This window comes from Zootermopsis nevadensis, unplaced genomic scaffold (genome assembly GCF_977971745.1).
Source record: "Zootermopsis nevadensis isolate Lab colony 2312 unplaced genomic scaffold, Znev_1.0 Znev_ptg000028l, whole genome shotgun sequence".
Taxonomy (NCBI): Eukaryota; Metazoa; Arthropoda; class Insecta; order Blattodea; family Termopsidae; genus Zootermopsis; species Zootermopsis nevadensis.
In genome coordinates, this window is record NW_028259160.1 from 15005986 (window position 1) to 15031931 (window position 25946).

The window sequence follows — 25946 nt, forward strand, 5'->3', positions numbered from 1 at the left end:
TCTTCTCCGTAACATTCAGATGTGCAATAACTTTGTTGAAAAAGTGATATTTACGTACTTGTGAAAGCCAGTAACAAATAAGAGCAGACGGATTGGGTTGAACTAAGTTGTGTTGGTTTAAGTTAGTGACATGGATGCGCTGACGAGCAATCCATTTTAATTCATGTTTGACTCGTGTTCAGAAAATGGAAACTAGAGTCACCTTTTCGTCTGTACGTTTGACTGATACTTTCCAGGGACACAGTAGGATTTGAGGTTTTTGCGGCGTTGAGTCCGAAGATGGCTGTCATCTGGGCTGTAGCGCCGTGAAGTATGATAGAAGGTTACCGACGTTTCAGAGGTCCTTGCTGCCTCCATTATCAGGGCGATGAGTAACCTCTGGACGTGGAATTGTGTAAGGCGGTATATCATTTTTGAATGCTAACAGTCGGAATCTGAATCATAAGAAATTTAAACATATATTTCATATTTAGACTGTCACAGTGGGCCTTATTCGCTTTGACGCTGGGACAGTGGGTTCGAATCCCACTAAGGCATCTGTGTTTGTGTTGTGCTGTCCTGAACAGGTGGAGGCCTTGCGACGGGCTGATCACTCATCCAGGGAGACCTGCAACAAGTCTGAATACGTCAAATATTCTCCCATATGGGAAGAGGCCAAGGAGCGTAGAGCCACAGATTATGATAAGTTTATAGATATGTCAGTTTTTGCTATCGTCACCATTTGGAGTAAATTAGTTGTCATTAATTATTTGTAGACATTCTTGTTTCCATAGCGGCTCGATTTAATGTCATGACACACAATGCAAGTTTTGGAGTACAGAGAAAGCGTCTCTCCTTTTAGGGGAGTCGCTTTTGTTGTGTAATGTGACACACTATTTGCTCCGTGGGTCAAATTACTAATGTTTAGAAAGATTTGACAGGCTTCCAGTACATCTATAGTATGCTTTGTTTAAGATTTATATGGAATGAACCTTTTAAACACGTTAAGCCGACGTTCTTATAGAATATCTTCACCAGGATGGTGTATAGTCTGACACGAGTCTAAAGGAGCGAATTGAATCTCTCCAGACAAGTGTCCATTTGATGAATTTCGCCCAAACTTAGATGCTACACGGGAAGAGATGGAAGGTAGCGTAACAGGTCCTCCTGGGTACGTAACTGAGCCTTTAAACATTTTATCCATGGGAGTAAAGTAGTCGAAACCTTCGGGAACTTCGTGTTTCGATCATATTCTAGGCTTATTCGCGAGAAGTTGGAATCGAGGTTCTCACGGCAGCGAGTATGAAGATGACTGTCTTGTCGGTTGTGGCGCTGTGTAGTGTGGTAGGAATTTACCAACATTTCATAGGTCGTTATAGCCTCTCCCTGATGATGGAGGCAGCAGGCACCTCCGAAACATTGGTAAATTTATACCAGACGTCACTGCACAGCAACCTAGAAGTGCGACAAATTTAACACAGTCATGCAGACCACTCCTAAATTTGACCGAAATTCGTTCATTAATTACGAGGCATTTTGTTCATCTCGTGCAAAGAACAATAAAAATACGATTGCCGTTGCTTCGTTGTAGACGTTTAGCAGAATATTAGTTACTCGCATGCACTGCCACTCCGCGGTCACGTGCTGGAAGGCATTTTGATGACACAGCGTTGCTTGTGGCATTCGGTCGCGGTGTGAGACGGAGAACATTGTACCTGTCAGGGTTCGACACTTCTCAGGAAACATACCTCCCCCCCCCCCCCCCTCTCCAATTTGTCAGGTTCGACATTTCCGCGAAGGTTCTACGACACTTCACCGGAGGTGAATGAATTTCTATCGATTCCATGTTGAGGATCGACTACAGCGCTCGTCTTGTCCTTAGGCACTTTGCTTCAGAGTATTTATTTAGTGTTCTGTCTGACGACAGGTCCATATGAACAGGATCCTTCCATCCTTTTCTCGGACTGGTACCTGTTCATATACGTTCTTGGCAGATGATCCAGAAGTGGTTTGCCATTGCCTTCTTCTGTGTGTGAATGGAGTAATTGTTGGGATGCCACGGAGAAACCGGGGAAGCCCCCGGAGGAAAACTCCGTGTTGCCTAGACCACGGCCTTGCCCAACACTAGTTATAAATTCGGGCACCGCCGGGAATCGAACCCGAGACCCCAGGATTACAAGGCCAGCGTTCTAACCGCTAGACCACCGTGGCTATGCTTCAGAGTTTGCTGTTTAAATATACTTTTTGAGACTCGTTTGTGTTAAGAACAGTAGAAAAGAACGCTCAAATAAGGAGTAAACATATCTTATCAGTTCTTTGTTTGCAATTTGAATAATAGTAAAATGTACTTTTCTTTCGCCGTGTTTTTCTTTGTTTCGTTCTTTAACATGATTCACATGTGTCTTTATCGGTGATTCCCAAGCTAATAAACTGGCGGTATGCTTTGAAGTATTTCAATGTAGTCGTGGGAGCTGACAATGTTCGTACTTTGCATTTGTTCGTAATTGCACTTGCTTTGTGGTTAAGTGCCTCCAACGATGAAATCAGTTTAAAATTTCGCTTTTTTCGTAATTGTCGCGCGTAATATAACACGAGAGATTATCTTCCGTCGAAGAAAGTTTCAGCGTAAACGTAAGAAATGTCTGTTTGGCGACTTCAAGGGACATGACGAGAAACTGCTCTTTGAAATAACGTCTAAGGACGACAGACGGTTAGGTGCCTTTCCCTTCGCCGATGTTCCATTCGGACAACGCAGTCAGGAAGAATGAAACTATTTATGAGACGCAGATGGGTTTCGTTGGGGTGGGGGGACAATGAGTTCTTTGAAATTTCACGCTAAAGTGTCCATTGTTATTAACTGCGAAGCTTTGTGAACTTGTGTCAGTATATTTCTTGTTTTAATGCTTGTCGTTATGAAGACGAATCTGTGTAATGAGGAGTTGCATACAGACCAGATCAAACGGCGAGATGAAATTGTGTCCATCTTTCGATGAATTGTTAAAACTAGATGTAAGAGACCGTGATTTTAAGCAGTTCCCCACACATTTATAAGTAGCGGTGTGTTGTAGTGGGCTGGTTTGTCAACTCCAAGGACAAATGCATATCGTACTTTAGGAGCAGACATCGCTTCAGAGACATTGACGTAGATGAGAGGACAATATTGAAATGAAACTAATAGGATTCTGCTGGCTCACAATGTGATCCAGTGGCGGGCTCCATAAACGGCGAGGAATTTCTTGACCAGCTGAGCAACTATTTGCTTCTCGAGAAGGATTCTGTTCAGTGGCATCAGTTGAGATGTTTTTTTAAGTACATAACAAGCCATGGATGAGTGAACAGTCTTTTGTTTCAGTGCATTGTTTCCACAAACAAACGTATAACAAATTAGATTAAGTACTGTTATGTGTATCTTTACTTAATTTAAGGATATATTACGATTTGAGGTACCGACATTTTAATTGTGATTTGATATCGAAGTTACAATGCGGCGTACGTGTACATTGTAGATTTCCCTTAAAAACATTGCCATGGCAACGGATGTAATATTATCCCAAGTTTAGATTTTTGTAATTAAGAAACGTATAGTATGTAGATTTGTAGAACAAAGAAAGAAGGTTGGCTCCAAGTTTGTAACCATATAAATTGGGGTAAACATGATATTCTGACCCAGCAAAGTAGCCGAAATTTGAGAAACAAATAGGTGGATTAAGTTTGGTGAGATTTCAGGTTCTCGATGTCTTTTGGAACGGTCCGCCGTGTATAGTCTGATAGAAGTTTACCGACGTTTCAGATGTGCTTTCTGTATTTATCGTCAGGACGATGATGAATCACTGCGTTGAAGATCTGAGACAGACGCATTACATGCAAAAACAAAATGATAAATGCGTTGTCGTTTTCCTGTCTCCTCGTTCCTTTCGCTGCTTGTGTTGTGGGGTCTGTTGGCCAGGTAATCAAGCCAGCCGTGCTTTGGCTTACGCTGTCGGGCTGAAAAAGTCTTCTTGCCTTACGTATCGCCAGTTTCGCCTTGGCGTGCCTAGCAGGAAGACGCGAGGACGAGCGGTCTTCAGCTGCTGCCCGACACAAGTATATGCAGTGGAGAGATGTCGTTGAATTAATAACAAACGGACCACAACAACACTGATGACTGCAAGGCACGCGGTGTTGAGTGTGTGTCAGTGATTGGTGTCAAGTGGTGTGTAGTGATGTTGCGACTCACAGCTGAGGTAGGCAGCAGGACTTAAGTTTGCTTAGCACTCCGAAGTTCTGTTACATGGCATGTAGTGGCTTTCACACAGTCGTCGTTTTTCTGGAAATCTCTTTCTTATCAGTTTCATATGTTTTAGTTTTTCTGTAGAACGTTAATGAGACAGAGAGAGGTTGAAGGTTTCAAGGTCATGTACTTGGTGAGCGCTAGCGTCGATGTACGTATCAAAGTATATATGTAAAAGTGTGTATACGCTGCTATGGCTTACGTGTATGAATGTATGTAATGTACAGAATGTCCCAAAAAGATGTATACACAATCTAATTTTCTGGGCAATCAGCCTTGTCAGATGGTCACACGAAGCGACCAACGTTTCGGGAACCATCTGTCACCATCATCAGGGTTATGATGTCATCATCGTCTAACCATTTGACACGGCTATTTGCCCGAGAAGACTTTATTGAATTTTGTCGCCGCGAGATCTTCAAGTCATGTATGTATACGCAATGTTGATGCGTGTTGTGGTTGTGTGTATACGTCTTTTTGTAGCAACGATGTTTTTACGTACTATTTTGTGTAGGCCTGCTTCGTATTCGACAGGTCCCGGGCTGATATCTCGGCCCGGAAAGGCATTCTGACTGATATTTTTACGCTAGATTAGGACTTCACTAGTTGTCACTAGTCATTTGATGCTATAGGCATATAATGTGACCCATTTAAACACTAGTTAAACCCGACAAATATAAATGAAAACTGGCTTGTCATAAACAAATAAAATTTGGATTCAGGTAGGTGAGAAGTGGATGAAACTGGCTCAGGATAGTGTCCAATAGCGGACGTTGGTATTAACGGTTTTGGACATTCGTATTTGTTACCCAAATGACTTAGGAATTGAAGTGAACCATGAAGAAACAAGCGGTCAGAATAATTTACACAGCTTGTAAGTAACGTGTATTTAAGAGTCACGAAGTAAATGGGGAAACCCCCCTCCCCCCCAATCATTTGCTGTGCTTCTCGGTCTATTTATCGGCGCTTTCTTCAGGTTGTAGATTATATGGAATCGAATGGAAGCAGGATTTCGAAAGATGAACTGAAAAAGCACGGAAATAAGCAGTAAGGCCCTATTATAAGACGCAGTTTCAGTGTTTTCATGGAGGGGTGACAAAAACCACGCTCGTGAGATGAGGATTGTGCCCGGGATCTTCTGAATACGAAGCAGGGCGGCCAACCACTCTGCCGTTATGTGCTGAGCTTCCTTAATGCTGTTCAGTAACTATTATTGAAGAACTTGGTGTAAGATTATAATTATGCTGACTTTCAGGAAAATTAAAGGCGTCCAAATTAGACCTTATTTGTATTTATAATTTATATAATAAGAGATTATTAGGTTATTTAACAACGTTTTTTCACCGTCATAGAGGGATATGCGATAAAATGTTAATGATTTATTTGAAGCATGTATTTCGGCATTCGTCTTCACAGAACGTGGAAAACAGTCAGGATAGCTGATGATCATACAGGGTCTCGAATTGGGTACCTTCCAGATGGAAGTTACTAAGGAGGCGTTGCCTATTTACCATACTCGTGCTAGGTGCTGTAGGCCTGTCAGTAATTTGGTATTAAGAGAATTTAGCTGGGAATTTGTGCACGCTTAGCTGGATAATTATGTCGTTCGTTTAGATAAAAATGTAAACATGTGCTTTGATTTGATTCTTACGTTCAGTTTGACCGCAGAAACCAGTCGGGCGTTTCACTCGTTGCCCGAGATGGACTTAGAGTGACCCAATATTACAGAAGCAATACGCAATTTTCATAACGGTGTCGTTCTGTCCGGTGCTTCCTTTTAGATCAAGGTGTAGTCTTGTCGTTGCTAACCTAGGAATAATCTAGAAGCCTTGTTATGGATCGCAGTTCCCATACTTTTGAAGCCTGGATAACGACAAATCTTCGAAGCCGAAACTCGTCTAAATTTTGTTTACGATTTCAGCCCGTACCTCAAAGAAAACACTTCACGGCAAACTTGTAAATGTTGTTTAAGGAAATAATCGCTGTTTACAGTGAGAATAATCCGAAACCAATATTTACAAAAATGAAGAGTTGCTGTTTGTTACGACAGGTGGGACATATACTTTCCACTTGGATTTAAATGGTTAAACTAAATTAAAAACGAAGATGTAGGGAAGGAACTACCTATAATTATTTATTCAGTTAAATGGAAAGATAGGTTACTACAAAAGAAAATGGAGTGAACAGTGTCAGACCTTCAAAATTTTCAGTTCTTTTCGAACCAAATGCACACGCAAAGATACACGAGACAATTCAGAACACGGATATTTTTAAGTCGGAACAGGCTTGAACTTCCTCCGTTGAGGTGGAAAGAAATATTCTGAATCGCGGAATGCGGCCAAGTTGTGGTTTGATATCGAAATAACACACAGAAAGTTCAATAAATCGCATTTTGTCTTCGGTTCAGTAAATGTTCACCAGTTTTGATGCCGGCCGCCATTTGTTTATGGAGGGCGCTGCCGTGTATATCCGGTTGCCTCGTTGAGGGCACTCACGTCTCCTGGTCGACCTGCAACCGCTTCTCGGCCGTCATTTCGAAGACGGGCTTGGCTTTCTCTGTCGCTCTGGGGTTCTTGCAACTCTGTAATTTACGCTGTCTGATACGCTTTGCGCACACTTGCGTTCAGTGCAAATAAAACTAGAAATTAATCCTATTCGGACGTAGAAACGACAACTTCCTGTTTAAAATTTCCGGTATTTTGTGACCTAAGATTCAGTTCACATGTAGGACCCACACAGGAAGACTTAACAGTGAAATATCAGGGTTCTCTACTGCACAGACACACACATACATATATGTATATTAATGACGGCAGTTGGAATCGAACCCGAGATCCTGCGACTACTAATCTTGCAACAAAAATATCACGAAATAAAGAGAAACCTTTCAAAGTAATGATGCTTCAATGTGGAACATGTTATAAAGATCAAAAGTTTTAAAATTCTTTTAAAAGTATTTTTACGTGTCAGTGAGGTGTTGACTGGCCATTTTATTGCTGGGGACGGGTTCAGATCGCGGGAGTTACGACGGTGAAGTAGGTTCTAACCGGGAACCTTTTTCCCCGTGTGTAATCTCGAGCTATTTGACGGGGGGAGGAGTGTTGAAACTTCCGCGGCAGTTGGACACGCATCTTTGGCTGAGGTTTTATCTCCTGTACTTTCTTTCAGTTCCACATGAACGCCTCATTCTTTCTGGTATGTCTCTCCTACATCATCGGCCATTATAGCCCAGAACAAAAAGCCTAATTTGAACAAAGAAAGTCAGAATCTGCTAGAAAGCGAAATAAGGAATGTTTCATTTCGGAACAGACACATAACTTATTCAGTTACGTAAGACGGGGGGTCCATTCTAAGCTATTATTTTCTTCATTGATTCTTGCGTGCCAAACGCTTTCAATGCTAAATACTTAAAGGAAAAAAAAACATTTTATTTGTTGGTGGTTTGCATGGGAACTCAGAGTTTCCATTCTCGAAGGCATACAAACAATTTACATTAATGTAAAATGTCTATGTTAGTGGGTGGGTTATCGTGGCAACAGTGAAGCTGCTAGTGATTGTGGACCTCCTGACAGGTGTAGACTGGACAGGATGCTGGGTGGGTCCCAGATGATCTGAATGGTGTGACAGAAATGCTCTATACATACCGAGAATCGAACCGCGGTCGTCAAGCCGTAGGAAGGCGCAGATTTAGTGAATTTGTTACTCAACTATGCGTATGATGATGTAACAGTTTACATATGGCGACCGAGCTAACTGAAAACTGAATAATAAAGCAAAAGTTAAAGAGGATTATGTAGCAAATCGTTGTCATGAAATGATATTTATCAAATTTTGGGGGGAATTTAATATTATTGCAGAATATTACCTGTTCACAGAGCTTGAAACCTTTTTGGACAATTTTCGGTACACGTAATATAATTTATGTCGTGTTTGAATATTTCTGACGGTCTTGAGTGAACTTAACATATTTCATACTAACTCTGTTCCTTTGCAGGTATGTGCCAGGAACAGTTGTCAGAAAACACTTCAGGACATAGCCGAATACAATGTAAGGTAAGAAGGAAGAAGTTCTTAATTCAGAAAATAGCTTTTGTTGATGTAACTTCATGTGAAAGGAAGTTGTTGGTCTTATTTTAAGGCAGAGTTTGCATGATAGCCGAGATTCGAACCCGGCTACTCCCAAACAGAAAATTCGTGCTGACTGTGGAACTGAGATTTTGATCGGAAAATAGAAAAGGTTGCTCTTTGTGTCGGGTGTGAAACAGTGTCTCTTACTTTGGTAAAATAACATGTAGGCCCACTGCAAGTTTTCCTGAAACAAATTAGTCGACTTACCTAAGACCCATGCTCACGTTAACCCAGGAAGAGGTGGCTAACAGCGACTCGCTGCTCCGTGCGCTTTCATACCTGGGAAAGTATCCTCGGTGGCCAACCCACTGGAGAGGAGGTATGATCCCCAGGGACAGTCCGGACGACGCGACAAAGAGAAATCCCTGCCCTGTAAAGGAATCGAAGTAATGTCTTTGGTGCGTGACCCTTCCCCACAGATGGAGGTGTCTGCTGTCCCGACGTATCCGTTCAGTGCGTGACGTTGCGTAGCTGCAGGGGTTAGGGCGGATTTCACGCATATGTTTCGAGGTTCTTGCTTCACCACATCCTGTTCTCAGTATCTTTTCCCCACATCACATAACCCTACCATCTGTAATTAATTCACGTATAAAAATGCGCAATTTATTACTTCATAATTGAGAATTTCCTCTTCTGAAGACAAAAAGTGTTCTTCTAAAAGGTTGTTGGCTTGTATGTCGGGGTTTTTATTCTGACTGTAAAATAAATAACGCTGTATCAGATTCAGAATCTTCGACTTTCATATTACTGTTATTAGGATAAACTTGAATGCAAATCATTAATCAATCTGGCATTAGTAATTATCAGCCTGTTTTATTTTTTCCATGTAGTACTTCTTTCTCGTGTGTTTAGATCTTCCCAATATGTCGTTCGTTAAAAGAATGCGCCCAAGTTCGAGGTTTTCCATGCAATTCCTTAAAGTACTTTACTTTATTCATTTTTACGGTGATTAGCTGTCGGCCTCCCCGCCCAACCCCCACGCTGGAGGAACACCCTTTGTCGCCCAACAACCCAGAAGGCGGCCATCTTCAGTCAGGAGTAACTTAACGAGCGTACAGAGGCTTAACGAGAGTCTCTGTTTGTTGTGCGACGTGAAAAAGGGTAATGTGGGATAACACGTCAATACAAATTACCATTCTGCGCAGAAGTATGTATGTTTTAATAAGTAATTACATTTGACGAAGTGTTCCCAGTATGTATGAACATAAATATAGCCTGGTAGATGTAAATGAACAATACAAGTCATTGCGCTGTGCGCTGGTGGGAATATGAAAGTGTATGGGCCAGTTCACGAACCTCTACAGAACGTAAAATCAAGGGACCATAACCTACATTCACAAATATTTTGAAATTTCCAGTTCCTTACCTTTTGCGTAACAGGTATTACATTGTAAAAAACAGCTTGTCCTAACGTCTTATGTAAAATCCTTTGCTGTAAGCCTGATTGTAAATGTTTATATAACATCGCTTTCTCAAAAGAGCAGATAATCTGATAGTTGCTTAGCTTCTGAATAAATCCCTTCCAATATATTAATCACGAAATTCCATTCTCCTGTATCTGCCCTTTAAGATGAATTTTTAATATTATCCTACCAGCTGTGCGTAAAGTAACCGACACGAGTGGCTGAGAGAGATGTATGTAGACAAATGGCGTCTGCTTCACCTTTGATGTAACTGGATACTTTATACACCAACTCTCAGAAGCTGATTGGCTTGCTAGATCACGTGACAATAAATGCGCAGAAGTGTTTAAAACTCGACCACCAGAGTTCGTGTCGGTGGATGAGATTTGGTGATGTTCTTGAACCTTCTTAATGTCTGAATGTGCATTAAACATTATTGCAATGAGGGAATCGGATTTGCCCGGATATTTTACAGAATTTATTAGAATAATTGGTTCACGCAAGTCACTCATTTAATTCTAGTTTGGTAATGAATTCAACCCCGATTTCGCGGTAGAACCATCTTTTATTTCCTCGACTGTGCTGTGCACTTCAGATCCTGTAGTTTATTATAACTTTTTGTTGAGATGGGAACCTGGACGCTACAAAGTGGTTATTACCGTGTTCTGATTCTGAGTGGAATCCACGCCTCTTGGAGTCTGTGTTCAAGGTTAGAATACATTCTCATTAGGCCTTTAATATGGTATTTCGTGCAGAATATCGCTCATGAGTGGGAACACGCGTCATTACTTGCACTCTGTAATTGAGATCTTCACATACCATCATGAAGTCCAAGGGAACTTTATGTAGGGTGAACGATATCTGTGTTTCCTGTTATGACACCGTGTCTGTTCTGAATATGGACGTCTGAATCAATAAATCACAGTAGTTACGTTAATTTTAGGGGTTAGGGTTGGTAACGAGTTGTTTGAAGCCTGTCTGAACTCGCAAAAAACACGATTTTAAGTCATAATCTGTCGCTATATGTAAGTAAAAGCCTTGCGATTATCGATCCCCCGTTCAAGGCTGCAAGGATGTTAGACACACCGTGCAAGACTGGCATAAGTTGTATCGAAAATATATTTTGATGTGATCAGGAAATGCGTGTGGGATCAAATACATTGAACGGGACAGAATAATTAAGCAGAAAAATAATATTCACGGAACTACTGTGTTATTATTTTGTTGGAAGGTTGTCTATGCACTTTCTTTTAATTATTTTCTGCCTTCGTAACTTTACATTAGGCTGTATTAAAATAACTCTATGAAGTTCATTGTTGGAGTGGCTGGAATGCGCTGGCACTTCCGTTGCTGTGAGATACCATCATTATTTGATCTTGCATAAATTTAAGATTTTTTGTTTGATGAGGAGTTTTCATTGTTGCTTTGCCTCACGCTTTTAAGTGAAGGCAAAGGACCCGCGTATTATTTTTCTTTTTGCACCACAAGATGGAAGACTGACATGTAATTAATTTAAGGCTTGTTATGAAGAAACACTTGTTTTTATTTTTAAGCATGAGAATGTAAAAACTGAAATTCTTTAACCAAAAAGTTGGCAGTGGAACCACGGTTCCAGAGAATTAGATGTAAATACGTCTATACGGAAAGGAAGTTTATATATTGGCTTTATTCTAAATATTTCCTTTATACATCCTTCAAAATTTGAGATAATTTTGATTAAGACATTGCGTATTTAACTTGAATTACTTACGCTTAAGATGGGTCTGTGGTAGCTGAATGTAATGTAATGTAATGTTTTATAGGTAACAACAATGCCGAGTAATGTAACGTTTCCTAGGTAACAACAATGCCGAGTAATGTAACGTTTCCTAGGTAACCAGGTTACACTTTTTCGTTCCCCTTTTTTGCCGAATGACCCTTCAATATAGACGTATTTACGTCAAAAAAAGTGCTTGACGTGGCAGAATTACTTTTACTCTTGTTCTGTGATATGAGTGAAGTAAGTGTAAATTTCACAGAATTCCTCCGTCCTCAGACTCACCTCAAATCCCACCGTGTACATTGTTGGTGCAATAGACACGTTGTGACACTGTCAGTGTTGAGTGTGTAGTTTGTTAAGAATGCAAGGTGAACAGTAAACGTTTAATTACGTAACAAAGCAACAGTTACAGAATGATTGTGGTATTCAGCAGTCGTAAAATCTGCCGAGCTGGTCCTTTCCGTGTTCTGTGTGAACTAATCAAGACACCAGCTGACGTGAGAGTTTCAACTGTTTCGTTTCTTCGCCATATTGTTACCACACGGCCCATTCTAATGATGTAGCCTTTAACAGCCTCAACAATTTCCACTTAATGATTCTCTTATATAAAATATGACAGTGTTACAGGGTTCTTTGGATCCGCTGATAGTTATTCAGCTGGTAGAGATGTCCTGTAAAAAAAAAAACCGAATGTTCATGCCTGTATCCACAAAAGTCAGACATTGGAAATTACCCTGTTCCAGTTGAATCCATTCCACATGTTTACATCCTAATTTTAATTTTAACGACAGTAGACCCTCGTTATACTCCGGGCATGACCATGCACACAAAGACTTCTGTGTTAGGTAAATGTTTTCGACATAACGCAGGTGTTAGACCATTCTTCTACCGTCAATTGTTTTCATAACCGATTGCCATTGCAGACGCAGTTTTGTCGTTTTTATTTAGTTTTGCGCTGAGCTGTCTTTTAACTCCAACGACATGCAGGCTTACAGTATAATATTAACATTTCCGGTGTATAAATTAAGATTTGTTTCAATTATGGTTATGCATGGGCTTCGTGTTTCGGCATTTTTCAATCTACGAGAACACTCGTCCTCTCTCTTTAATTTTGAGTTCTTTTTTCATCTGTTCCTAAATTCATCTCTGGCTCACGTAATTCTGACTATATTTAACTGTCAGGTTTTGACACCCTTTGACAACAAAAGTCTTGGTCACATTGTTGGTGCTTTCTAATAATGGAGCAGCCATTTTAAACATGTCGCAGTATTGCCACTACTGAAAAGGTAATTAACACCAGAAAGCTGCGGTGAGAGAAGATTCTCATTCTTTAGACCCCGCAAAATTGAAACTGTCTTCAGTTCTTGACGAGTTGAGTTGAGGTTTGCAGTGACATGTGGTAACCTAGTTACCGTCCTCGTGTGTCTTGAGCACTCTGCAGTGCTGTATAACAGGCTCCAGTGCGATAAACATCTGTAAAAGTACCGATGCACTTAATCTCCTCGCAAACCGTTTGCCGATTCTTAAACAAAGCCTCGAGGAGAATCGTTGCCCGTGGGGAACAAATTCACCGGCTGGTGAACCGTTGCCTCTGCAGTTCGCTGTTTGTTCCCCGTTCCGCGATTTCGGGAAACGAGAGCTACTAGACTGAGACAGCGAGAAAGATTGTTGGGTACCTCCACGGCTCTAGACGCTGTAACGAAATTTAAAAATCAGCTTATGACTCAGATCAAACACCAGTCGTCAATTCAGACCTTATCCTTCCATTGTAATGCACACGTCAAATAGTCTGAGGGAAGTTTGACAGCTGAAGTGTCGGATTTGAGGTTGAGGTTGAGATAGTGTAGTTGCGTCATATTGTGACTTATTAAATTAAAATTAAATTATTTGGTTATTCCGTTAAATCACAATGTATTTAAAATAAGATAATCAGTAATAAACCTTGATCGGATACGGTAATACTTCTGGATCACCTCCAGACACAACTGTGTTGTCTACTATTTCATCTCTGACCGATGTAAACATCAAAAGCATCACTTCAAACAATAAAGTTGATCCATTATATGAAAATATCTGGACACGACCTCCAAAAAACTACACTACGAAAAATTATAAAAAATTGTAATTGAGTTTTAAATTTAATATAATTTTACACCTGATGATGGTTTAATAAAACCGAAACATGTTGTAACTGTTCCAATTGTAAATCGATTATTCGATATGGAACACAGAATGATATTTTAATTATTTTAATTATCTTATTTTAAATACATTGTGATTTGAGGTTGAGGTTTTCACGGCGGTGGGTAGGAGGCTTTTTGTCCTGAGAATTTTGGGGTTTAGGCGTCGAGATCTGTATGTCGTTACTCAACTGATTTGGCCAAACGTGTTGCTTCGATGTAATTGCCAAATTAACAAATCAAAGCAGCAATCCCATCCTTCCATTTTTATTCGTATCACACGTCTAGTATTATTTAAAATACTTTTTTTGTCAACAAGAAGTGAAACTGTCACTTCGTTACAAACAAGAAAATACTCTCCATTATCTGAAACACGAGCAAGAAACAGCATTAGATATGTCATCTAAGTGACAAGACTACATTTTGCTACTACGTTAAGAGCCCATAGTCAGTAGAAGTACATCATATGACAATCATCACGCAAGTGAAAGCATCCATTAGACTGTCAACTTTCGCGCTGTTACGGAATGGGAGTGGCTTTTAACTTTTCTTCCATTCTAAAGAAATTTTATCTGTTAATTAATTCTCACAAAAGTGTCCCTTAAATGCTCCACGCAACATTCATTGTTTTCCACAGCTCCGATAGATCTACAATTTACGATTTCTTTGGCTCGAAGTAGCTATTTCATGTGAGGCGTACCTGTAGGTTAAATAATTTAAGTTGTCACTAAATTGGCTTTTGTGATTTTAGTATCAAATTATATTTTGGTTTGTGTTCGGATCGAAATCTGCCTCGGTTCCGCCGAGAAATTTCGTGAGTCATGTCCATGGTCGAAACTCGAAGTAATTTGATTTGCCGATCTTATGCGTTTTTACCATTTAAAGCTCAATGGTAACTATTTGTACCACCTGCCGTAACAATAAGCAACTCTTCAATTTTGTTTGTATGGGTTTCGGATGATTCTCATTGTTTTTATTTTTATTATTTAGTGTTCTGTCTGACGACAGGTCCATATGAACAAGATCCTTCCATCCTTTTCTCGGACTGGGACCTGTTCATATACGTTCTTGGCAGATGATCCAGAAGTGGTTTGCCATTGCCTTCTTCTGTGTGTGATTGGAGTAATTGAAACCGGGGAAGCCCCCGGAGGAAAACTCCATGTTGCCTAGACCACGGCCTTGCCCAACACAAGTTATAAATTCGGGCACCGCCGGTAATCGAACCCGAGACCCCAGGATTACAAGGCCAGCATTCTAACCGCTAGACCGCTTAAACAGCAATAATCAATTGATCCTTGTGTTTTCTTCGCGGTGCGGACTAAATTCTTAAATATTGTTTAGATTAGCTTCGGCTTCAGAGGGTCACAGTAGTGCTGTCAAGCTCGTAGTCTGGACACCCCTAATTGTGCTTAGTAACACGTAGGTTAATGCACTAGTAGGCTGGTGGTAGAGGGAAAAGCAAAACAAATAGAAAAAGAAGAAGATGGAATGCGCATTAGAAATCCATAGCACTCATATTCTCTGTTACGAATGCAGTGGCATCTGGATAACGTATTTACGCGTACTAAATATGACACTGCAACATAATCCTGTGTTATAATTAAACTTTCGAAATAAAATACTCTCTAAAGAAACGAATTTGTATACATTATCCACAGTCAGAGACTTTCTCTAAATAATTGGAAACGTTCACGCTTTGTCATAACGTAAGCACTGGAAGTAATTTTGACATTTTGTGTGCAGGATCGTTTTGCCTGTCTATTTCCTGTGTTGTATTCTGGCTGGCGGTTGCTACGAGACCATTTATGGGTTTGTGCGCTGCTTTGACGCTGGGCGTTTAATGCATAAAGCGATATCTTTTGGTATCATTGCCCTGTCACCATGCGGCGCCACGGTGGTATGTGAAATTAAAGATGTGTGATGTCATATACTTTCGTTTTCAGAACCTCAGTTTAATGATGAGTGAGAATTATCGAATGTCTGTTTCTTGGATTACATTGACTTTCATGAGTTAGTTACGAGGTGAAAGTGCCCTGACGTTGTTTACGTTATTCGAGAAGTTTATTAAATATGCTTGAATTAGATTTACAAGAATTAAGCAAAGTTTAATTCAAATTGTGGTTAGTATTAGTCACACGTTTCGATTCTCGGCTTGGATGTACTCTATCCTGAATAGACTTTGCAGGCAGGCAGAATTGAAATAGGCCACGAGTAATTCCTTCAGCATCCTTCACATTTTATCATTAACAAATTTCTTCCTATTTGACTCGTTCTGATCTCTTCAGCGAAGGAAATGCAGTTGATTAAACCTAGAAGAGGCTTTTCCATAAAGCTTGATGCCCACGAAATATAATTTCGCCAATACGCATGCGTTGAGCTGAAGTGGAGAATAATGCGATGGGCTATGCTTGTAGTACGTAAGGATCAGATTAGAAGTTATTGAAAAATGTTGGTCGAAAAAATCTAGGGAAAGCGACAACGTGACACACTTCAGCGTAAATAAAAGGATTTTATTAAAATGAATATAAGGAAAATGGTTCCATAGATGTGATGACTGGATTTGATTGGCTCGGGTTACGGTCCCTAGACGTGATTTTGTGAAGGCTATAATGAAATGTCTGTTTCCATGAAGGCAGGGAACTTTTTTGGCTGTCAACTGATGGAGGAGGACTGTGCCATTGGAGTTACAAGTTCCTTTTACTCCGTGAGGAAAAATGTAATCGGTTCTTCTGTCTCTTGCTTACGATCTGCACCGGGGAACTGATAAATCTGCCTGCTATGAGTTCAAGGTTCTGATCTTCCTTTGATCAAGAAACATGGAATGGAGAGTTGAGTATAATTAAGCATATCTTATTCACATAATCTCGTGGCACTTCAGCTTTGAAACGGAAGTAGGCGTGGCCTACAACAACAACTCACTCTTTCCTTTCCCTCTTCTTACTTCTTTGTAGTTTGTTGCAGGAAAATATTTTCCAGTTTTTGCAATAACGAGCTGATTGCTTTGAACTGTGAGTCAGTTTATTGGCACACGCATGCTGAAGACTGTCTTACTAGCCTAATTCAAAACGCTGACAGACGAGGACTTGATTCATACATTGAGAGTAACAAAGTAAAATAAAGAAGGCTGTGATGGGCCGGGCATGTAGCTAGGAGGGAAACAGGAAATACATACAGAATTTGTTTGGAGAAACCGAAGATCGAGATGAAAGGCTAACGTCTAGGTGAATGTTACAGAGACAGGTTATGAGGATCGGAGATGGATGGACCTGGCGGGATTTCGTATAAAGCGTGTCGCCATTTTGACTTTTGAGTTCTGCTGTCTCGGTGTTCATTCAGCATAGAAGCAGTTAGTAGCATAATAAAAACAACGTTTCGCTATAGTATGTCCATACTTAAAACGAGACTAGAATAGTGATTCCAAGTGAGGTTCGACATTTTGAGTTCAAATTATTTGTAAGACTTGAGGTTCTCACAGCGGTGAGTATGAAGATTTCCGTCTTCTGGGTTGTTGCTCTGTGTAGTCTGGTCGATGTTTACCAACATTTCAGAGGTCATTCTGCCTCCGTCATCAGGGCGATGAGTATGAAGATTTCCGTCTTCTGAGTTGTTGCGCTGAGTAGTCTGGTCGATGCTAACCAACGTTTCAGAGGTCATACTGCCTCCGTCATCAGATATGAAGATTTCTGTCTTCTGGGTTGTTGCGCTGAGTAGTCTGGTCGATGCTAACCAACGTTTCAGAGGTCATACTGCCTCCGTCATCAGGGCGCCCTGATGACGGAGGCAGTATGACCTCTGAAACGTTGGTAAACATCGACCAGACTACACAGCGCAACAACCCAGAAGACGGAAATCTTCAAATTCTTTCTTTGCAACTAGTTTTTGGTCGCAGTTGTAGGATTCAATTGATCTTAAATATAATACGAGTGTATGAACTGGATTAATCTGGCTCAGGTTAGGGTCCAGTGGCTTGCACTTACGAACACGATAATGGACCTTCGGAGTCCATAAACGTAGAGTAATTTCTTGACTAGCCAAGCGACAAGCAGCTTCTCAAGAACGTCCCTGCACCGTGGAGTTGGCTAACATGTCGTCTAAACGTAAGCATTACAATAACAAAACGCCAAAAGGAAATTAAGCGTACGAAATGCTGCAGTGGCACTTAACAATGTTCGTGGGAAATGCTGGAGAGAACAATGAAGCAGCAGGGGCCCGTTTGTCCGGTGGGAAATACGGCCTGCGTCCGGTGCGTGATGAGGTGTCGAGGGTCACACGCTCCGTGCCGCTGCCAAGAGCATGTCCTAAGAAAAACTCTATGGGCATCAAAAACCGGTGATCGGGGTGGCCCTCTTTTTACACTCCACTGACAGAACATTTTTTCCGAATTATTCTTGACTTCCACAGCGAAATCTGGCTGAGCACTGTCATGTTGGAACAAGTGTGCAAGTTGATGTCGTCTGGATTGGGAATGGTGACCTCAATAATTTCGAATCTTTCACCGTTTTTTTTAAAAAGTATAGCCAACCAGGTCATCCACACCGCACTTGGTTTATCCATTGCGGATTGCTGTTGGACCAACAGCGTCTGTTAGCTTCCGTCATTGAGACAGAATATCGCCTCGTCACTGAGGATGATAAACCACGTGATTGCTCTAATATCCGCGGTTAGAAATGCACGTGTTTATCCATTCTGATGTTTTGGCTTTTTTGGAATTCGGCAGAATGAAGTGTGTAACATACCTGTCCCCTTGGAAAGCTTTGTTGGATATTTTCTTGAATTATCATTGCCCCGAGCCATTACTGTTGTAGACGCTACGCGTACGTTGGTATTCCTGGACGACCGCTACGTGACCAATCGAAATCTCTTCCCGTTTCTCGGTGTCAGTTGAAAATACTTCCAACGGTAGATTGATTGATTGATAGGATTGGAAGCCTTTATGCGTATTTATGGTTAAATTTTTCAGCGGCTGATATATGTTCCCGGTCAGTACACATTAATACCAGCGCAACGTATTTTATTTATTTATATATTTACTTACTTTTAGAATTAATGATTAATTTTAAAAGAGAGGTTGAAACATTTCCGGTGCGTGTCTTATGAAACGCACTGTACATAACATGAAATACAGAGCTCTGTATGTCGTGTGGAACATCTTGCAATGCTGTTAATGATCAACGAAACACAATAATTATTTCTGACCCGTTGCAGAATGTTGTTTGTAGTGTGGTCGGCTTTCCAACTGGCGGTTTCAATCATACATCATAATTTGCAACAAATTGACATTTAGGACCAGTGAGGTATGAAAACCAGCAGAAGTGCTTCCGGAAAACTGTATACTAGTGTCTTGGTAAACATCTTACTGCACACTCTGTATCGTTGTGGCAACATACCGGTAACATGCCTTATGAGGCCAGAGAATTACGTATTTGTTTATAACAACACTGTCAGTAGCTCAGACTATATAAAGGTTCGAAAAACAGGATTAATAATCAACAGCGAATTGGAAATTATACGCGAGAAAGCGGTCGTGATTTAAATTCAGACACAATTCCAGAATTTGCCTAGCTGGACTGAGGGAAACGACGAAAAGTTTCTGTCTCTGAACCGTGAGTTGATCCTGAGGCCTCCCGAGTGCAAAGCCTCTCGGATGTACGTTTAGTGAGATGTGTTAAAAGCTCTTCAAGTACATTTATCTGGCCCTAGCTAAAGCGACAGTTGCTAGAATAACATTTATTACATTGTCGAACCGGTTTCAGCTGCTAACATGTTTGAACTTCATAAAAAGAACAGTCCCTTTCATAAAATTCCTATGTGTAGTCATTTATTACTCAAGCAAATAACTTCTGACGTTCTAGTTATTGTTGGTTTAAAGAACATACGACTACAAATGTCATTTGCGCCTTCGTTTGAAACGTGAAACAACAAAATTAGAAGACTGCAAGCTTTAATAGCCTCTAATAAATTCGTGGAGTGAATCCATACACAGAAAAAAAAAGGTCAGTCTGTTCAGACCAGTAGCATTAACCAATCAAAGTGATGGTTTATAAGCGACTCTGATTTGAATGAGGTAGGCCTACATATATTTTCATAACGCGGTCCTTGTTCTCCTCTGAACTCTTATTCATTGGCTTTGCTGTTTATTTGTTGCAGACGCAAGTCCATTGTTGTAAAGGTGTCGCATTGCAGATCCCACACTAAACCACGATTAATATTTTTTGACGTAAATACGTCTATACGGAATGAAAGGAAAGCGTGTAAGATCCATATCAACAATGTGTTAATATGGATCGACAACAATGGTCAGCTTGCGTGCATTGTTATGTTACCTAGGAAAAGTCATCTGTTTACTCGGCATTGTTGTTAATATTGTTGTAATTAAGGCAAATATATAAACTTCCTTTCCGTATAGACGTATTTACGTCAGATTCTACGGAACCGTGGTTCAGCTGTCAAATTCTTGCTTGCTAGTTTAGTTTACATCACATAGAAACGTAGTTTAAATTAAACTCGTAAATGTTCTGGATTATCATGTTGCTTATTTGCATACGAGTCCGCACGGTGTTACAGCTGAAAAGAGGGACATTTTCACCGCCGTGAGAACCTCGTATTTAAACGCGCAACAAAACATGATCCACGAGATAAAGAAACCGAATTTATCTGCAGAAGAAACTTGCGTGATGCTTTTATTTTTGGCTAAACCGCATTCTCTTAAGTATTGAATTCCAGGGCCAACTTTATGTCTGGGACGTTTCATCTATTGAACCAGTGGTTTCTATGCTTCACCGATCATAAAGAGTTGTGCAGTAATTTGAGGAATGTGATCACAGCTCGTAAAGAACGGGTGCATTCACTTATGCCTGCAAAACAGACTTATTGACAACACAGACCTCGGTTATTAAGATGCTGGCTTAACCCCAAAGGGCATGGTTGTCTTCTGGTATGCGATATCAGATGTTGATCTAAGAAATTTTTATTTGATATGGGGAATACGACCGCCACGGTGGTCTAGCGGTTAGAACGCTGGCCTTGTAATCCTGGGGTCTCGGGTTCGATTCCCGGCGGTGCCCGGATTTATAACTTGTGTTGGGCAATTCCGTGGTCTAGGCAACACGGAGTTTTCCTCCGTGGCATCCCAACAATTACTCCATTCACACACAGAAGAAGGCATTGGCAAACCACTTCTGGATCATCTGCCAAGAAAGTATATGAACAGGTCCCAGTCCGAGAAAAGGATGGAAGGATCCTGTTCATATGGACCTGTCGCCAGACAGAACACTAAATAAAATAAATAAATAAATTATTCAGAAATAGCCACGGTGGTCTAGCAGTTAGAACGCTGGCCTTGTAATCCTGGGGGTCTCGGGTTCGATTCCCGGCGGTGCCCGAATTTATAACTTGTGTTGGGCAAGGCCGTGGTCTAGGCAACGCGGAGTTTTCCTCCGGGGGCTTCCCCGGTTTCTCCGTGGCATCCCAACAATTACTCCATTCACACACAGAAGAAGGCAATGGCAAACCACTTCTGGATCATCTGCCAAGAACGTATATGAACAGGCCCCAGTCCGAGAAAAGGATGGAAGGATCCTGTTCATATGGACCTGTCGTCAGACAGAACACTAAATAAATAAAATGGGGAATACTTAACAATGAAAGAGGATAAACATGTTTGAATTGTCTTCAGCTTTCGTCTGCGATTAGCTACGCAATAAATGAACATCGTAGTTAATGAGATGTGGAGAATAGCAAAGAGTGAATCCAGAAAACATAGGGTTCCCCTTCAAAACATTGGTGTGACCCCCTGCAACTCCACAGGTTAAAACCTTGAGTTTCATTTTCACTTTTAATACCGCAAAATTAGTTGTGGACTAGGAATTGTTAAGTGGATTGGAAACCAGTTCTGGGGTTCTCTTGCGCGTATCGCACTGGAATGAGAGGTGGTGGTGGTTGTGAGTGCCTTGAAAAGTGACCATTTATTCCCTTGGTCTCTGTCTTAGAGAGGTTAATAGCCTGACCAGCAGTTGTCCTGACGGAACATGTAGGGTCACGCGTATCATGTTGCCACGTAGGCAGAGCGCTAAGTTACCTACTGTGCTTCCCGTATTTATTGTCTACAAATAGTGAAAGAAATTTCACTTGGAGTGGCCGATAGCCCGGCGGAAATTTTAATCGGGTAACCCCGAGCTTTGTGGTAAATTGTGACTGTGTTGTACCGAAAACAACCTTCTGACATTTTGGAGTAACCTACTACCTTTATTTATTTTCTATTTTTTGAGGGAGAAGCGACTTCTGACATCCTAAATCTCGGCCGATACTATCAGTGAAAAAGAATAATAATAATAATAATAGGCTAACAACTAAAATAGACAAATTTCCGCGGACAATAGACTGCTGGAAAAGGATAAAACACCTATAAATGTGAATTTTTATGACAAACTATGGTGAAATTAGCAATACAGAGCTGCGATATGTCTGCCCCCCTGACAGGAAAAACAAATATGTTTCATCGAAATCAAGTATTTTTACTTTCCACGTATTGAAAACCTTAACGAATGAAGAGTTTAATGCACGTCCAGACAATTCTTAATATGAGAATGTTTTTAGTATAGATAGTAGACATTGGAGTTCCGTGAATTTTATTTTATTTTTCTTTCTGTATCCTCAGGGGTTATGATTTAGAGGTTTCTTTTCCAAGTCCTTACTCAGGAGTCTTCCTTATGCCGAGCGTCAATGACCCCTTCTTGTGTCGTGTTGAATGAACATGCCCCCATCTTCCGTATCGAGCAGCGCCGTTTATCCTGGGATCGACGCCCGCTAACTGTGATGGTTCTTAGCTATGACAAGTGCTTTGATGATCATTCAGTAAATTCAAGCATATATGACAGTAAACCATCATCACAGACCATTCGGGTGGTAGGACCTAACTTCATGAATTCTGCATGTCGTGACACACCGACTCAGAGTCGATATTCTTCAAAATAGATCGCTGAACGCAGTTTCCACTCGACCGTACTCCGATCGGCGTCATAGAGTGACGTACGTCTTCATCAGGTTCCCGTTATCACATGACTTACAGGGCAACTAGGACTCTCTCATTACTTCATTTTCTCTCGCAGCAGCTGCTTTAGGAAATAAGTACCAAGGTACCGTTTTCTTCAAAATCCTTGTACTTGTATGTTTTGCGTGTTTACTTACACGTTCCGGTGACCCGTGGAGTATGAGGTTTTCTGATACGTAAAACAAATATTAAGCCTTCCAGATCTCGTTTCTAGAAATCTTATGTTGGTGTATTTCTACGGTGACGTATGATTTCTATTGAAAACTCTCACACACTACTGGAAAATGGCGGGATACGAACCTTTTCCATGTATTTTCAAACACCAAAATAATTCAGACAAGAATTCAGAAGGGACAGTGATTCTAAGAAAGAGATTTCGTGCATATTTGGAAAAGGTTGAAAGAACGTGATTTTGATGATTTTGCGCACTTATTTACATGTGCAATTTATTTAAGTTGTTTTGGTTTAAGGTATTTTTAATTGAGGGACTAAACATGGGGAAGGAACTTTGTTAACTTAACCACTGTTTTGTTTACGTGTCTGATGTCGGTAAAGTGTCTGTGGTTTTACTACGTACTGAGTAGTAACAGTCATCGGCTGCGTGGTATTCTGAAATGTTGTCTCTCATTTTGTTTGCAGTGATTCACTGCTACTTGGAGATAAAATGGCGCCGAATTCAGAAGAAGACGGGCCTCGTCTGACGTCGGTAAAAGACGGGATTTGGAGTAATCGTGGCGACACCAATAACAAGGTAAGCAAAGCTGAAGTGAGAAACTTGCCTTAATGGATTCATTGTAATGTGTCAGCCACGTTCCAAAATAGTGATTCAAGGGTTCTAAATTAGAATTGAAGGCCCTGGTCATTCGTGATAGGACCAAAATGAATAAAATAATTAATCGAATGGCCGCGTCAGGTTCTGTTCCGTTGTTGGCCTGAACAGCACAAGGAACGTCTCCTCCACAGCTCTGTCAGTCTTGTTGGCAATCCGGCCGGGTTTCGAATTTGGCGTCATTGATTAGTCCCGGCGCGTAAATAGAGTACCCTGATCCTCTTACTCGCACAAAAGACATGTTGCAGGTGTCGCTTAAGTGTGCTGATCGTGAATCACGTTTTATTAGATATTTGCCTAGTACTCTATTATGTCTGCAGGCCATTTTGAAAAGTTTCACCTAATTTCCAACTGATTTCATTGGCACTCATATAATATAAGCTGTTTACAAACAGATGTCACTTTCCCTTGTAAGTAGAAGTTCACTGACGTGCAGCGACATTCTTGTCAGATAGCACACGAAGATTTTATTTAACACGCTAATTAACAAAGTATTTATGCGATGTCCAGCGATAAGTGCAGAACAGATTTTTAATTTCTGTTACGGCGCAGTTGATACACTGGAAATTTATATTATTATTAACTTCGGAAACTTATTATCCCATCTGCTTTACACGCTTAGGGTCAGGAGGTTCGGAACAGTTGACTGTGAGGCGGGTTGCTGTGAACGAACACGTTATTGAACCTTTGGGTTGCACAGAAGGCGGAAACCCGACGTCTCCTGATTTGCTGATCGGCTCTAAACTTCTGAAGGACTTTGCCCCTTAGAGTGTTTTATGGACAGAAGTGTGGTCTCTTATTGTCAGGGAAGAATGTGCATTTGTTTGAAAACTACTCGAACCCACAATGCATGAAATTAGAAATATTTACGTACATAAGGAGGACCTTTGTGACTTTTCATGTCACCTGGTATTATTAGGAAACTTGAGTCTTGGAGGATACGATGGGCTGGGCGTGTGGCTAGAATGAGAAACAAGAAATGCATAAATAATTTTGATAAGAATTATCTTGTGAAATGAAGATTGGGAAGACCGAGAAGTAGATGGGACGTGGTCGTGGTGGATAAAACTGACTGAGGATCGTGTCAATTGCTGGACTTGGTATTTGCGGTGCTGATACGTCGGATTCTGCTAGTACATTTTAAGTTAGCAGTTGGAAGATTTCTGTCTTCTGGGTTATTGCGCTGTGTAGTCTGGTCGATGTTAACCAACGTTTCAGAGGTCATACTGCCTCCGTCATCAGGGCGCCCTGATGACGGAGGCAGTATGACCTCTGAAACGTTGGTTAACATCGACCAGACTACACAGCGCAATAACCCAGAAGACAGAAATCTTCATATTCACCGCTGTGAGAACCTCAAGTCTTACTTAGCAGTTGGAAAGTTGCACTTGATATCCAGTTGCTTCGTTCTCATCAATCGAAAGTTGTAGCGAGCAGGTTGTAATAAATGGAAATGATGTGGGATGGCAAGGACGGACGCTCCTGCTGGTTACGAGTCTAGACGTACAGAACAACGCCTTCACTCTGTTACTGGGTGGGCTGATGTAGCCGTGTCACCCTAGGGATACCTAAATCGAGTCTCGTCTAGGGTTTCTGCTATACTGACTGAGGTCCTCCTGGGACATGTCACGACTCATGATTATAGCAAATGTAAACTGACCAAAACTATGTTTGCCAGACTATGTTTCTGTGTCGAAACGTCTAACACCAACTTTCATCGCAGTTGTTCCCTCCTTAATAAGCATACTACACGTTTAAGACTTGTATATAAAATAATTAAATATCCAGCTACCTTTGTAGAGAGACGCGACTTTCATGTCGATATAAGAAACTCTTCCGATTGCCTTGGCGTTCAAGTTCCCGAGGCGAGACAGCTGACTGCAGACCTGCGGAGCGAAATATTCCTATCGTTGCCTGTAGGGCGAGTTACGTATGTGGTCGCTTACTTCCAACGTTCCTTGACCCTGGCCTTCCTGGGGCCGCGGTGCGTGTGCAGAGTGCACATGCGCACGATCTGGCGAGTGAAAGCACCCACAGGCAGGGATGGGCCCCTCAATGCAGTTCACGTACTGAAGATGGAGGCGATACGAACCCCCGAAACCTTGATACTCACCTAGTGATCTAACGTTGATGCGTCTGTTAATCGGAATTTCAATAAAATTGTTCGCTACGCCACGGTGCTCTAGCGGTTAGAACGCTGGCCTTGTAATCCTGGGGTCTCGGGTTCGATTCCCGGCGGTGCCCGAATTTATAACTTGTGTTGGGCAAGGCCGTGGTCTAGGCAACAAGGAGATTTCCTTCGTGGCATCCCAACAATTACTCCATTCACACACAGAAGAAGGCAATGGC

The 25946-nt window shown here is 41.2% G+C and overlaps 1 protein-coding gene across 4 annotated transcripts in view; it reads left to right on the plus strand.

Annotated features, from left to right (window-relative positions):
• Window positions 1-25946, plus strand: part of mwh (multiple wing hairs) — a 56579-nt gene that overhangs the window by 2584 nt on the left and 28049 nt on the right. The window contains exons 1-3 of one of the 4 annotated variants that reach the window (XM_087357372.1): window positions 3983-4202; window positions 8244-8302; window positions 23408-23519. In XM_087357372.1, the coding sequence (XP_087213498.1) occupies window positions 4182-4202; window positions 8244-8302; window positions 23408-23519 (192 nt within the window). In that variant the 5' untranslated portion in view covers window positions 3983-4181. Of the gene's footprint in view, window positions 1-3982; window positions 4203-8243; window positions 8303-23407; window positions 23520-25946 lie in introns of those variants that run through there. The other 3 variants (XM_087357371.1, XM_087357373.1, XM_087357370.1) reach the window with 3 other exon arrangements.